Below are 13,242 nucleotides of genomic sequence, written 5' to 3'. Positions count from 1 at the left end.
TCCGTTCTCTCAGCTCCTCCGTCTCCATTGCACACGTTCTGATGAAACCAACTTCAACAAAGAAGCCTCCAAAATGCCCACCCTCTTCCTCAACTGAGGATTCCTCAGCACTGTTGTTGCTAGGGAACTCAATTGGGTCCAACCCGTCTCCCGCACTTCCGCCCTCACACTCTTTCTTCCCTCCTGCAACAGCCATTGGGTTCCCCTGCCCTTACATACCATCCCTCCAGCATCCACGTTCAGAAGATCATCAGCCAGAATTTCTGCCACCTCCAGTGAAATGCTCCCACCAGACAGATGTTGCTGGAAAAGCTCAGCAGGTCTGGCAGCATCTGTGAAGGAAAATACAGTGTTAACTTTTCAAGCCTGGTGACCCTTCCTCAGAACAGGTCTGAGGAAAGGTCACCTAGCCTGAAACGTTAACTCTTCTTTTCAGAGTGCAGTATGATTAGAAATTCAACATAGTTTTGTGAAAGGGATGTCGTAATTTACATGGGGCTAAAGTTACAAACGTGTTGTAAGTCAGGCAGCACTGTGGTCTGGCCATTGGGCAATCAGACATGACCCACATACCACAGTTTTAGCCCAAACCATGAATTTCTGTTGTGATCTCATTGGTATGGATGCTCCGGTCATTCTAAAGATGGTCTCTGATGCTTGAGAAACCATGAGTGAGACAGGGGAAAGGGAATTTCAACTCCATGATGGTGAATACAGGGGCCACGAGGCCTCTGTTTATACGATTGCTACCAGTGGGAAAACCTCGCCAGAGTTCAGTCCTGTACAGATTGTTTGGTAAATTTGAAGCTCACCTCTGAAGCCTGAGTCATGAGCCAGACTCTAGCCAAATGTCGGCCAACTTGAGCACCTCTGAAGAATGGACTATGGGGGCAAAGTTTAAAAACAGTCATAACCAAAGGCACCAACTATAGAATTTCAAGCTGTTAGTACTCAATAGAATCCCTACAGTGTGGAAACAGGCCATTCAACCCAACAAGAGCATCCCATGCAGACCCATCCCTTTAACTTTTCCCTCTAATCCCACATTTCCTATGGCAAACACACCTAACCTATACATCCCTGGACAATTTAGCATGGCCAATCCACATAACCTACACATCTTTGTGACTGTGGGAGAAGGCCAGAACACCCAGCAGAAACCCACACAGACACAGAGAGAATGTGCAAACTCCAAACAGACAGATACCTGAGGGCAGAATTGAACCCAGGTCCCTGGTGGCGTGAAGCAGCAGTGCTAACCACTGAGCCACCGTGCCACTCAATTTTGCTCTATCTCCTTCCCGCCACACTTTCCCTTTCAGGCGCCCAAGATACAATCTAAAAGGAATGGAGTGGGGTTGGGTATCAACACTGTTGTGATAGTTGGGTGATCTCTTTCTGACCTCAGCAGAGTCAGGGGCATAGCTGAATTTCCATGAGTCACTCCCTTGTACTTCATTGGGGTTGAGGATTTACAACTGTTAAATCTTCTGAAACTAACAGAAGTTTTTCTCAGTTGAGGTCATTGTATAGAACACCACCAATACAGAGAGCATAAAAGGATTTTCAGTTTGCATTTGACTGGGCTTCACACTCAAGCTTATGTTACAAGTTGAAGGAAGGCAAACAGCACTAGAAGTAAATTGTATATAGCATGGCAATTAATTGAGATTTTGGAAAAAAAACAATGGGCATGTTTTGCAGCCAGCCAAGCCAGAGATCTTCTGTCCAAAATGTTGGTTATTGACCCTACCAAACGGATATCTGTGGATGAAGCCTTACAGCACCCATACATAAATGTCTGGTACGATCCAGCTGAAGTTGAGGCGGTAAGTCCTGATTGTTCTTCCTCTAATACTCAATATTTACATTCACAGTAAAGTGACAGCTAAGGCCATAATAAAATGTGACCAAGGAATTTAATCCATTGTATCCTGAACAGGTAAAGAGATAAAAGTCAGTTGGCTCTTCACCAACACCGTAGGCTTGATTTTGAAAGTCGCATCTTCACCAAGAAATGGTACCCATTTTGAATAGGTTGTCAACATGACTTTTTAAGTCAAATAAGGCCAATTAAAAGAGGCTAAATGAGAATTTTCTTTTTCATTTGGCTCCCAGCAAGCACTGGCAGGGCCAATTTCACTGATTGGCATTGGCCTACAAGAGGCAGACCAGGCAACTGCCATTCCAGACGGGCCAAACCTGTACTGACAATGGGAAATATAAAACTTAATGGTCATAACACTTTGGCAGCATTAGAAAAACTCACCTTACTAGCAAAACTGTATCATTTCAGGGAGAATACAATTAGAGCACAGAAATGTTGGGCATATTTTAAAAAATGGATAAGGATAATTCAGTATGGAGCCATAATAAAATGACAGCCTAAGTGTCTTTATATACTCGTTGTGTTTCACTCTTTGGGCTTTCTAACATCATCTTATTCTCTTACAGCAAACTTAAATCCAGCAATTTTCTCTGGAGGCCAATATTTGATTGCTTAATTTGTCTTTGAGAGCCTAGACATTGGTTGGAGAGGGCATATAATTTTCAAGGAACTGTCAGATGAATTAATCTTTGTATTCACTGTGTATCAGAATTTGTGAACTGTGAATTTCCTTTTTTTATCATTACATAGCTTTCAGAGTAGTCGTACAGAGCTTTTAGAAAATGAGAGATATTTTGTTAAGTGAGGCTTTAAAGTAAAATCACTCATAGAATCACAGAGTTGTACAGCACAGAAACAGCCCTTTCAGTCCAACTCATCCACTCTGACCAGATATCCTAAACTGACCTAGTTCCATATTCCAGGTTCTGGCCCACAGCCCTCTAAACCCTTCCTCTTCCTTTATCCATCCAGATGCCTGTTAAATGTTGTAATTGTACCAACTTTCATCATCTCCTCTGGCAGCTAATTACATACCCACACCATCCTCCCTGAAAAAGTTACACCTCAGGTCTCTTTTAAATCTTTCCCCTCTCACTTTAAACCTATGAGCTCTAGTTTTGGATTCCCTTATCCTGGGAAAAAGACCTTGGCTATTTACCTTATCCATTCCCCTCATGATTTTATAACCTTCTATTATGCCACCCTTCAGCCTGTGACACTCCAGGGGAAAAAGCCTCGGCCTGTTCAGCCTCTCCCTACAGCTCAAACCCTCCAATCCAGGCAACATCCTTGTAAATCTTATTTGAGCCCCTTTAAGTTTAACAGCAACTTTCCTATAACAGAGAGACCAGAATTGAACACAGTAATCTAAAAGTGACCTCACCAATGTCCTGTACAGCTACAATATGACCTCCCAACTCCTATACTCAATACACCGACCAATGAAGGTGAGCATACAAAACACCTTCTCTACCAACCTGTATACCTGCATCTCTACTTTCAAGGAACTATGAACCTACATCCCTAGATCTCTTCGTTTGGCAGCACTCCCCAGGGCCCTACCATTTACTGTGTGAGTCCTGCTCTGGTTTGCCTTTCCAAAATGCAGTCTTTCCAGTAATCCTTAAAAACCATGGCACAGAGTTCAATTTTATAAACCAAGCAGGTACCTCGGAGTCAAATGGAGCTGAGGCAATTTCGGATTGAGTTAGCCAATCTTGGCAGCATTTGGGATACTGTTGTCTGGCCACAGAGTTCCTTGGATTCTCCATTGTTTGTGCTCAGTTGCTTCTCCAGTGGTGCCTGCTACACCATGCACCTATGTGAAAGTCAGTCATTGTAGCACTGAAGGATGTTCATCCATGTGTATTAGATCTCTCTAGTGAAATCCAGTCAGTCATATTTCAGCAAGTCAAGTGGGGATATGATTCAGCCTGGGATTGTTGCCTCACCCGGAGCACTGACACATGTCCAAACGTTTGCAGGAAGATGATCATTTGGACACAGTGTTGCTTAGAAGTTGTATCCCAGAAGAAGTCAATACCTTGACAAGAAGAGAATGAGCTTGAACTCGCTTCGTAGAGTCATAGAGTTTTTACAGCAAAGAAAGAGGCCCTTTGGCCCATCATGTTGGTGCCAGTCACCAAGCATCCATTTATTTCAATTCCATTTTCCAGCTCTTGACCTGTAACCTTCTACTTTATATCATTTCAAACATTCACCTAAATTGCTCTTAAACGTCTTGAGGGAATATTTTGGAGTTTTCAAGATTCTCATGAAGGTTCAGTCCGCCCATATAAAATGTGAAAGTCTCCTTTGTCAGGATACAAGGTCAAGTGGAATATTGCTGAAAAAACACACATTTTGTCCAAGCCTTTCATCTTGAACTCATCAGAACAGTTCGTAAGAAATAGCGAAGTATAAAGGAAAACAACATTAGTAGAGTGGGAGAAGAGTGTGCTGATTGGTTGGCAAATGGACTCTGATTGATAGAGGTGTTCCCATGAAAAACGCGTCAATTATTTATGACTATTATACACATTGTGATGCTAATAACAGGCAAAGGCATCTCTCTCACATATCATGCCTCTTAGATATTTATCATAAAGATGTTCAGATATATTATAGCATATGTCCCCAGCAGGTGGGACTTGAACCCAGAAATAGGAACAGTACCACTGTGCCACAACAGCCCAAGAGTAAACCATCAATCAAACCTCTGTATCCTTGCACAGTAGGTTGCGGATCACCTGCAGGCCCAGCCAATTGACCATCTTTTAATTTATAAAATAAGTGATTGAAGCATTATTCACTTTCCATCAACTGGCTGTTCAACATAGCCAATCCACCTAACCTACATATTTTTCAATTATGGGAGGAAACCAGAGCACCCAGTGAGGACCCACACAGACACAGGGAGAATGTGCAAACTCCACACCAGCAGTCACCCAAGGCTGGAACTGAAGCTAGGTCCCTGGTGCTTTGAGGTTGCTGTGCTAACCCCTGAGCCACACGACTAGCCAGACATGTGGAGGGAAATGGGTGCACTTATCTAAAAATCTACATACTTTCCCGTACGCTTCAAGCTCAACTAAAAAAAAAACAGGAATACAAAGTGTGATTCATAAGTTAATCTGGAAACTGTTTTCCAGGAGTTTTTGGATCCTTCGTTAGTTCCAATAAAGATCACTGCCAGAGGAGGGCATGCAGAGTCCTACATAAGGAGGTTTGGTTTTGTGATATAGGACTAGATTAGGGCAGGATCTGCAATCAGCACAGCCAGTGAAGAGCAGCCTGCCAAAATGTAGTTCTGGGCCTCCAAAATGGGATCATGGTCTGGACACTCAGGTATGTGGTCATTTCATAAAGCAGGAGTACACCATAAGCATCCCATGAACCTGCTCTGCCATTCAAAGGACGATGTCTGATCTTCTACCTCAACTCCACTTTGTCATCTACCTTCCATATCCCTCAATACCTGAGACCTAATCCAACCATAAATATACTGAATGATGGAGAATCCACAAACCCCAGGTGATGAGAATTTCAAAGATTTAGAACTCATTGGTGAAGAAAGTTCTCAACTCAATACAAAATGATCAACTTTGTAAATGGAAGCTATGTCCTTGTCTAGATTATCCAATCATGGGAAGTTGTGCAAGACAGACAACCAATTCACTGTTTTCTTGCAACTTACCATTGAACATGTTTGCTGTTTCCAATAACACTGATTTCAAATGTAAGCACTGATCTCAAATGTCTTGGTGGAGCCTTTATTTACCTTAGTTCTGGATGTGAGTTTGCTCGCTGAGCTGGAAGGTTAATTTTCAGACGTTTCGTCACCATTCTAGGTAACATCATCAGTGAGCCTCCGACGAAGCGCTGGTGTTATGTACCGCTTTCTATTTATCTGGTTAGGTTTCCTTGGGTTGGTGATGTCATTTCCTGTTCTTTTTCTCAGGGGATGGTAGATTGGCTCCAAATCAATGTGTTTGTTGATGGAGTTCCGGTTGGAATGCCATGCTTCTAGGAATTCTCGTGCATGTCTCTGTTTGGCTTGTCCTAGGATGGATGTGTTGTCCCAATCAAAGTGGTGTCCTTCCTTATCTGTACGTAAGGATACGAGTGATGGTGGGTCATGTCGTTTTGTGGCTAGTTGATGTTCATGTATCCTGGTGGCTAGCTTTCTGCCAGTTTGTCCAATGTAGTGTTTGTCACAGTTCTTGCAAGGTATTTTGTAGATGATAAAATGTGAGGCTGGATGAACACAGCAGGCCAAGCAGCATCTCAGGAGCACAAAAGCTGACGTTTCGGGCCTAGACCCTTCATCAGAGAGGGGGATGGGGTGAGGGTTCTGGAATAAATAGGGAGAGAGGGGGAGGCGGACCGAAGATGGAGAGAAAAGAAGATAGGTGGAGAGAGATAATAAAATGTGAGGCTGGATGAACACAGCAGGCCAAGCAGCATCTCAGGAGCACAAAAGCTGACGTTTCGGGCCTAGACCCTTCATCAGAGAGGGGGATGGGGAGAGGGTTCTGGAATAAATAGGGAGAGAGGGGGAGGCGGACCGAAGATGGAGAGTAAAGAAGATAGGTGGAGAGAGTATAGGTGGGGAGGTAGGGAGGGGATAGGTCAGTCCAGGGAAGATGGACAGGTCAAGGAGGTGGGATGAGGTTAGTAGGTAGCTGGGGGTGCGGCTTGGGGTGGGAGGAAGGGATGGGTGAGAGGAAGAACCGGTTAGGGAGGCAGAGACAGTTTGGACTGGTTTTGGGATGCAGTGGGTGGGGGGGAAGAGCTGGGCTGGTTGTGTGGTGCAGTGGGGGGAGGGGACGAACTGGGCTGGTTTAGGGATGCAGTTGGGGAAGGGGAGATTTTGAAACTGGTGAAGTCCACATTGATACCATTAGGCTGCAGGGTTCCCAGGCGGAATATGAGTTGCTGTTCCTGCAACCCAGGCCCCAAGATGACTTTCCATATCAAGCAGAGGTTCACCTGCACATCTGCCAATGTGGTATACTGCATCCATTGTATCCAGTGCGGCTTCCTCTTCATTGGGGAAACCAAGCGGAGGCTTGGAGACCGCTTTGCAGAACACCTCCGCTCAGTTCGCAACAAACAACTGCACCTCCTAGTCGCAAACCATTTCCACTCCCCCTCCCATTCTCTGGATGACATGTCCATCATGGGCCTCCTGCAGTCCCACAATGATGCCACCCGAAGGTTTCAGGAACAGCAACTCATATTCCGCCTGGGAACCCTGCAGCCTAATGGTATCAATGGGGACTTCACCAGTTTCAAAATCTCCCCTTCCCCTACTGCATTCCTAAACCAGCCCAGTTCGTCCCCTCCCCCCACTGCACCACGCAACCAGCCCAGCTCTTCCCCCCCACCCACTGCATCCCAAAACCAGTCCAACCCGTCTCTGCCTCCCTAACTGGTTCTTCCTCTCACCCATCCCTTCCTCCCACCCCAAGCCGCACCCCCATCTACCTACTAACCTCATCCCACCTCCTTGACCTGTCCGTCTTCCCTGGACTGACCTATCCCCTCCCTACCTCCCCACCTATACTCTCTCCACCTATCTTCTTTACTCTTCATCTTCGGTCCGCCTCCCCCTCTCTCCCTATTTATTCCAGAACCCTCACCCCATCCCCCTCTCTGATGAAGGGTCTAGGCCCGAAACGTCAGCTTTTGTGCTCCTGAGATGCTGCTTGGCCTGCTGTGTTCATCCAGCCTCACATTTTATTATCTTGGAATTCTCCAGCATCTGCAGTTCCCATTATCTCTGATTTTGTAGATGACGTTTGTTTTATTTGTTGCCTGTATAGGGCATTTTAAGTTCATTAGCTGCTGTTTTAGTGTGTTGGTGGGTTTGTGGGCTACCCTGATGCCAAGAGGTCCGAGTAGTCTGGCAGTTATTTCGGAAATGTCTTTGATGAAACAACTAGACCTGCAGAATAAACTAGACAAACTCACACAAAATAACAACACAGACAGCACAGAAGCATGGATAAAAAACTTATCTGACCGACCATTAACAGACACTGAAAAAGCCGTCTTAGTAAGAGGATTAAATTACAACTTCCAGGATGCGGACAAGAAAGATTTCTTAGCAGCGTTAGAAGCAACACTGAAAGACAACAAACTCTCAGAAGAAACCCAGCAAACCATCAGACAGACAGTCGCACCAAAACTAAGCAGGAAAAAGGAAGAAAACACACTCAATACACAAGAAAGGAAAGCCCTAAAAGGACTCAAAAAAGATAAAAACATCGTTATCCTACCTGCAGACAAAGGACGCTTGACAGTCATCTTAAACCGAACAGACGACATTGAGAAAGCGAACGCACTGCTTGCAGATACCGACACTTACCAACAGGTGGCGATAGCCCCGACCCCACAACTAGAGAACCGAATCACAGCCTTACTCATAAAACTTCAAAAATCTGGAGAATTAAACAAGAGAGACTTCCAAAAATGAAACCAGATGGATCCAACACACCACGCTTCTACAGACTATCAAAAATTCACAAACTAGAAGCCCCCCTCAGGCCCATAGTGTTGCTACCTGGAACACCAACGTACAGATTAGCCAAGGAACTACACCAAAGACTAAAACACCTAGTAGAAGACTCCCACCACTCCATTCGCTCCACCCAAGAATTCCTGAGACACCAAGATAGAAGAGGATGAAATAATGGTCTCCTTTGACGTAACAGCCTTGTTCACATCCATCAACATCAACCTGGCCAAAGAAACACTGACTACACTATTAGAAGAACCGAAGACACATACACCAGACACCAGCAACCTCATCAGCAAGGACAATATCAAGCTAGTGGACCTATGCCTCACCACCCACTTCACTTTCAATAACAAAACCTACAGACAAACCAACGGTACACCCATGGGATCTCCGATATCAGGGTTCTTAGCAGAGGCAGTAATGCAGAGACTCGAACAAACAGCTCTGCCAATCATCCAACCCAAACTTTGGGTCCGCTATGTGGATGACACCTTTGTCATCACTAAACAAAACAAATTAGAGGAAACCTTCAAGACCATCAATAATACCCTTTACTGGCATAACATTCACAAAAGAGGAGGAAAACAACAACAAACTGCCATTCCTAGATGTCACAGTAGAGCGAACAGTCAATGGGGGACTTCAAACCAGCGTCTACAGGAAAACAACACATACGGACCAAATACTGAACTACAGGAGCAACCATCCCAACACCCACAAACGAAGCTGCATTAGAACATTATTCCAACGAGCCACCACACACTGCAGCACAGAGGAACTATGCAGAGCAGAGGAAAATCACCTATACAGCGTATTCAAAAAGAATGGGTACCCTATGAACACAGTCCGCCGATTTCTCAGCAACAAACCCAAACAAACATTCAAAACGGGCTCAGAAACCGTAACCACTCTCCCCTACATCAAAGACATTTCCGAAATGACTGCCAGACTACTCGGACCTCTTGGCATCAGGGTAGCTCACAAACCCACCAACACACTAAAACAGCAGCTAATGAGCTTAAAAGACCCTATACAGACAACAAACAAAATGAACGTCATCAACAAAATACCTTGCAAGAACTGTCACAAACACTACATTGGACAAACTGGCAGAAAGCTAGCCACCAGGATACATGAACATCAACTAGCCACAAAACGACATGACCCACTATCACTCGTATCCTTACATACAGATGAGGAAGGACACCACTTTGATTGGGACAACACATCCATCCCAGGACAAGCCAAACAGAGACATGCACGAGAATTCCTAGAAGCATGGCATTCCAACCGGAACTTCATCAACAAACACATTGATTTGGAGCCAATCTACCATCCCCTGAGAAAAAGAACAGGATATGACATCACCAACCCAAGGAAACCTAACCAGATAAATAGAAAGCGGGACATAACACCAGCGCTTCGTCGGAGGCGCACTGATGATGTTACCTAGAATGGTGACGAAACATCTGAAAACTAACCTTCCAGCTCAGCGAGCAAACTCACATCCAGAACCTCAACCTGAGCTACAAATCTTCTCAAAACTTGCTATTTACCTTAGTATCACCAAAAATGAAACAAATGAAAAGGAAGAAGACTACACTTCAATTGGCAACTTGTTCATGGGATTAATAGATAACTTGTAATTTAACAGACAACTTGTAACTGATTGATAAGACAGCTTTGATTGATGTGGAGGCTGACAGGCTGAATAGTGATAAAGCTTCCTGACAAAACTCCAGACTCACTGAAAGCTGATTGCAGCACACGTAGGAGAAAAAAAATGAACAACTTCCATCTTCAATGTCTCAGACACATTGTTGACATGTCTTGGCAGAACAAGGTCACTGTCTCTGTCACATACAAATTTCATTCGGATGCATTTATTGCGAGGCTCACAATGCCTCTGCTGGCTCAGACACATTCATCAGAATGAAAACGTCCATATTCCCAATGGTCTTCAGTATGATAAACCAGGCACTGCGCCTCAACCTCCTGACAGTCCATACCTCAGTGACAGGTACACCTGCTGGTAACATATCAAGATGCTTCACATTAACAAGACCAACTGGAAGACAGTCCCTGATGACTGTAACAATTGGAGGCTGACCGTTTGCAGATGACCATTTCTAAAGAAGGGTCTAGGCCTGAAACGTCAGCTTTCCTGCTCCTCTGTTGCTGTTTGGCCAGCTGTGTTCATCCAGCTCTACACCTTGTTAGCACAAAGGCCAGTGAACTGGCCACCTTCTGAGGGTACATCTGCAACAAGGGTGGCAGAGACCTCCATGTTGGAGTGGATTTCCTGAGCTATGCCAAACAGTATAAAGTATACATAAACATCAGCTAGCAGCAAAACAACACGACTAACTTTCCTTATGATCAGTACACTCAGACAATGAAGGCCATCACTTTAACTGGGCGAAGATAACTATAGTAGCCCAAGCCAAACATAGATACACATGGAAATTCCTGGAGGCATTGTTGTCAACCCGTAATGCAATCAACAACCATATAGAATTGGATGCTATATTCGAACTCTTAACGGATCAAAACCGGAAATGGCATCACTCACCATAACGGACCGGACAGTATAAATTCCAAGTGGAGTAGAACAACATCGCTTCATCAGAGGCTTCACTGATGATATTACCTAGCAGGTTCTGAATGAAAACAAGCCATCTCAGCCAGCAAGTCAACAACCTCACAGCATAAAGTTGACTACCATAGAGTAAATCATTGTCTTCCATCGATGGTTGACAGTGTATCGATACACTCAACAACCAATTTGTAGAGCATACTGACTTATTATAGATCAGGAATGGGGAACTAATTAGCCATATACCAAAAAAAGGGCAAAAAAAAATCACTCTGTGGTGCATATATTACAGCAGAGAATATTGTTGACAGGAGTAAAAAAACAAACCCAGGTACATTTTCAGTTGTATATTAACTTTTGAACTGTCTGGAGCTCTCTGGAGCCACACAAGCTGTTTTGAAGTTTTTTTGTCATAATTTCCAAGTTTGTTGATATGTGGTAATTCACTGTTAAATCGTTGATAACACTAAAACAGTGAGTTTGGAGGTATGTTAATTAATAATACAGTAGTGGGATAATTGTGAAAGTATGTAATTCTGACTTTCAATGAAGAATAGTGAGATGAGTTAAAATGTAAATTTCCATGTCATACGTAATGTACATGTCCTTTGTTTTATAGCCTCCTCCCCAAATTTATGATAAACAGCTTGATGAGAGAGAGCACAGTATAGATGAATGGAAAGGTAACGTAAACCATGGACCTTGGTTACAGTTATGATCATATAAGGTTGATTATGTGACATAATGTTTTTCTAAGAATGATGATTAATCATGAGAAATGATGGCCAGATCTTCAAATGGGGTTGAAGGTATAAATTTATTGAATTGACTATCAATAGATTCTAAATATTTTTGAGATGTTCAGAGATATTATTACTCACTTTGAACTTGAACCTGCTGGCTCAGAAGTTTAGGCACTACTGCTGCACATAAGAGTCCTCAATCAGTAGATTCTAGAATAGTTAAGTGATCTGCAACTCCCAAGCAGAATATCGAAAATCTAACATGCATATTTAAAATATAAACAGAGCTGAAGAATTTGAAATAAAAGCAAAATATTGCAGATGCTGGAAATCTGAAATAAAAACACAAACTGCTGGAAAAACCTACTACTTCTGGCAGGCAGCACCTTTGGAGAGAGAAACAGAATTAATATTTTGTGCTCAATTTCACCTTGTTTTAGAAATGACACTGCAGCACTTCCATTTTCATTTTTGGAGAAACTCAGCAGGTCTGGCAGCGTAGATGAGAGAGAAACAGTTAATATTTCATGTCAAAAATAATTCTGTCCAACCTTCAAAATCAATATCTGTAAACTTATATCAAGAGGTGAAAGAAATTTCTGTGAGTATCCAATGTTTCAGTTGTTGATAGTGGTCGCTATTAATTGAAAAAACTTTACAATTGCCCATATTGAATTTCTCTTATAGGAGCACGTTAGGGTAAATACGAATAGGTTGTTAAAATTACCAAAGAATCCCTTTATTTTCAGATTTTTAACATCAGAATGGATATTCAAACTATTTGAATAAAAATGCTCCTACATCTTTTGACAAGAAATCCCCTACACTACATTCAAACATAATTATAGACGGGCAACAAGGCATAAACATCTGGGGGAAAAAAATGGAATTGAAATTCTGTGGAATTAGTGGGAGATGTGGTCCCAGGGTGATGGGTCATGCGGTTCTGCCTGACACTCTGAGCCTTCCCCAGTAATTCCAATCTCAAATCCAGGTACCCTTGTCTTTAGACAATAGTACCAGCTATCTCAGGGAGGAGATAAATACCTGAGGAGGGATGGTCAAGGGCTAGATTGGACAAAGTATGTTGAATAGAATTTTCTGCTCAGGGAAGAATGGAGCAACTTGCTTAAAGAGTAAGCAATCTGCTTTCTGCATTAATGGGACCTTCAATAGGCTGACTACTGAGTCTAGACTGATTCTGTACAGACCACTGTGCTGGCTGAATTTCCTGGGATTAACTGGAAAGAATCCAAATGGCAATCTCAGATTTTCTCACACTTGGAGTGCAATTGCTTTAGAACATTCAATGCAATGGGGTGACAACTTGGCCAATCTTCCCATTCCAACAGCAGACCCCTTACTGAAATTGCATCTCCAGATGTATAGCATCCTCCATTTTTATCTGACTTTCCTCGAAACAAGTCAGTTCCCCGTTTCAAACCGAATGGAATCAAATCCTTTTTGTCTCCTTTGCCCTAAATGGCAA

General features: G+C 43.3%; 1 protein-coding gene across 7 annotated transcripts in view; it reads left to right on the top strand.

Annotated features, from left to right (window-relative positions):
- mapk10 (mitogen-activated protein kinase 10) overlaps positions 1–13,242 on the top strand; it is a 207,955-nt gene that overhangs the window by 176,990 nt on the left and 17,723 nt on the right. For all 7 annotated transcript variants that reach the window (XM_059646328.1, XM_048532782.2, XM_048532819.2 and 4 more), the window contains 2 exons: positions 1,705–1,829; positions 11,630–11,693. In XM_059646328.1, the coding sequence (XP_059502311.1) occupies positions 1,705–1,829; positions 11,630–11,693 (189 nt within the window). The remainder of the gene's footprint in view (positions 1–1,704; positions 1,830–11,629; positions 11,694–13,242) is intronic.

The sequence above is a fragment of the Stegostoma tigrinum genome, chromosome 1, assembly GCF_030684315.1.
Source record: "Stegostoma tigrinum isolate sSteTig4 chromosome 1, sSteTig4.hap1, whole genome shotgun sequence".
Classification (NCBI taxonomy): domain Eukaryota; kingdom Metazoa; phylum Chordata; class Chondrichthyes; order Orectolobiformes; family Stegostomatidae; genus Stegostoma; species Stegostoma tigrinum.
This window is presented reverse-complemented; position numbering and strand designations above follow the sequence as displayed.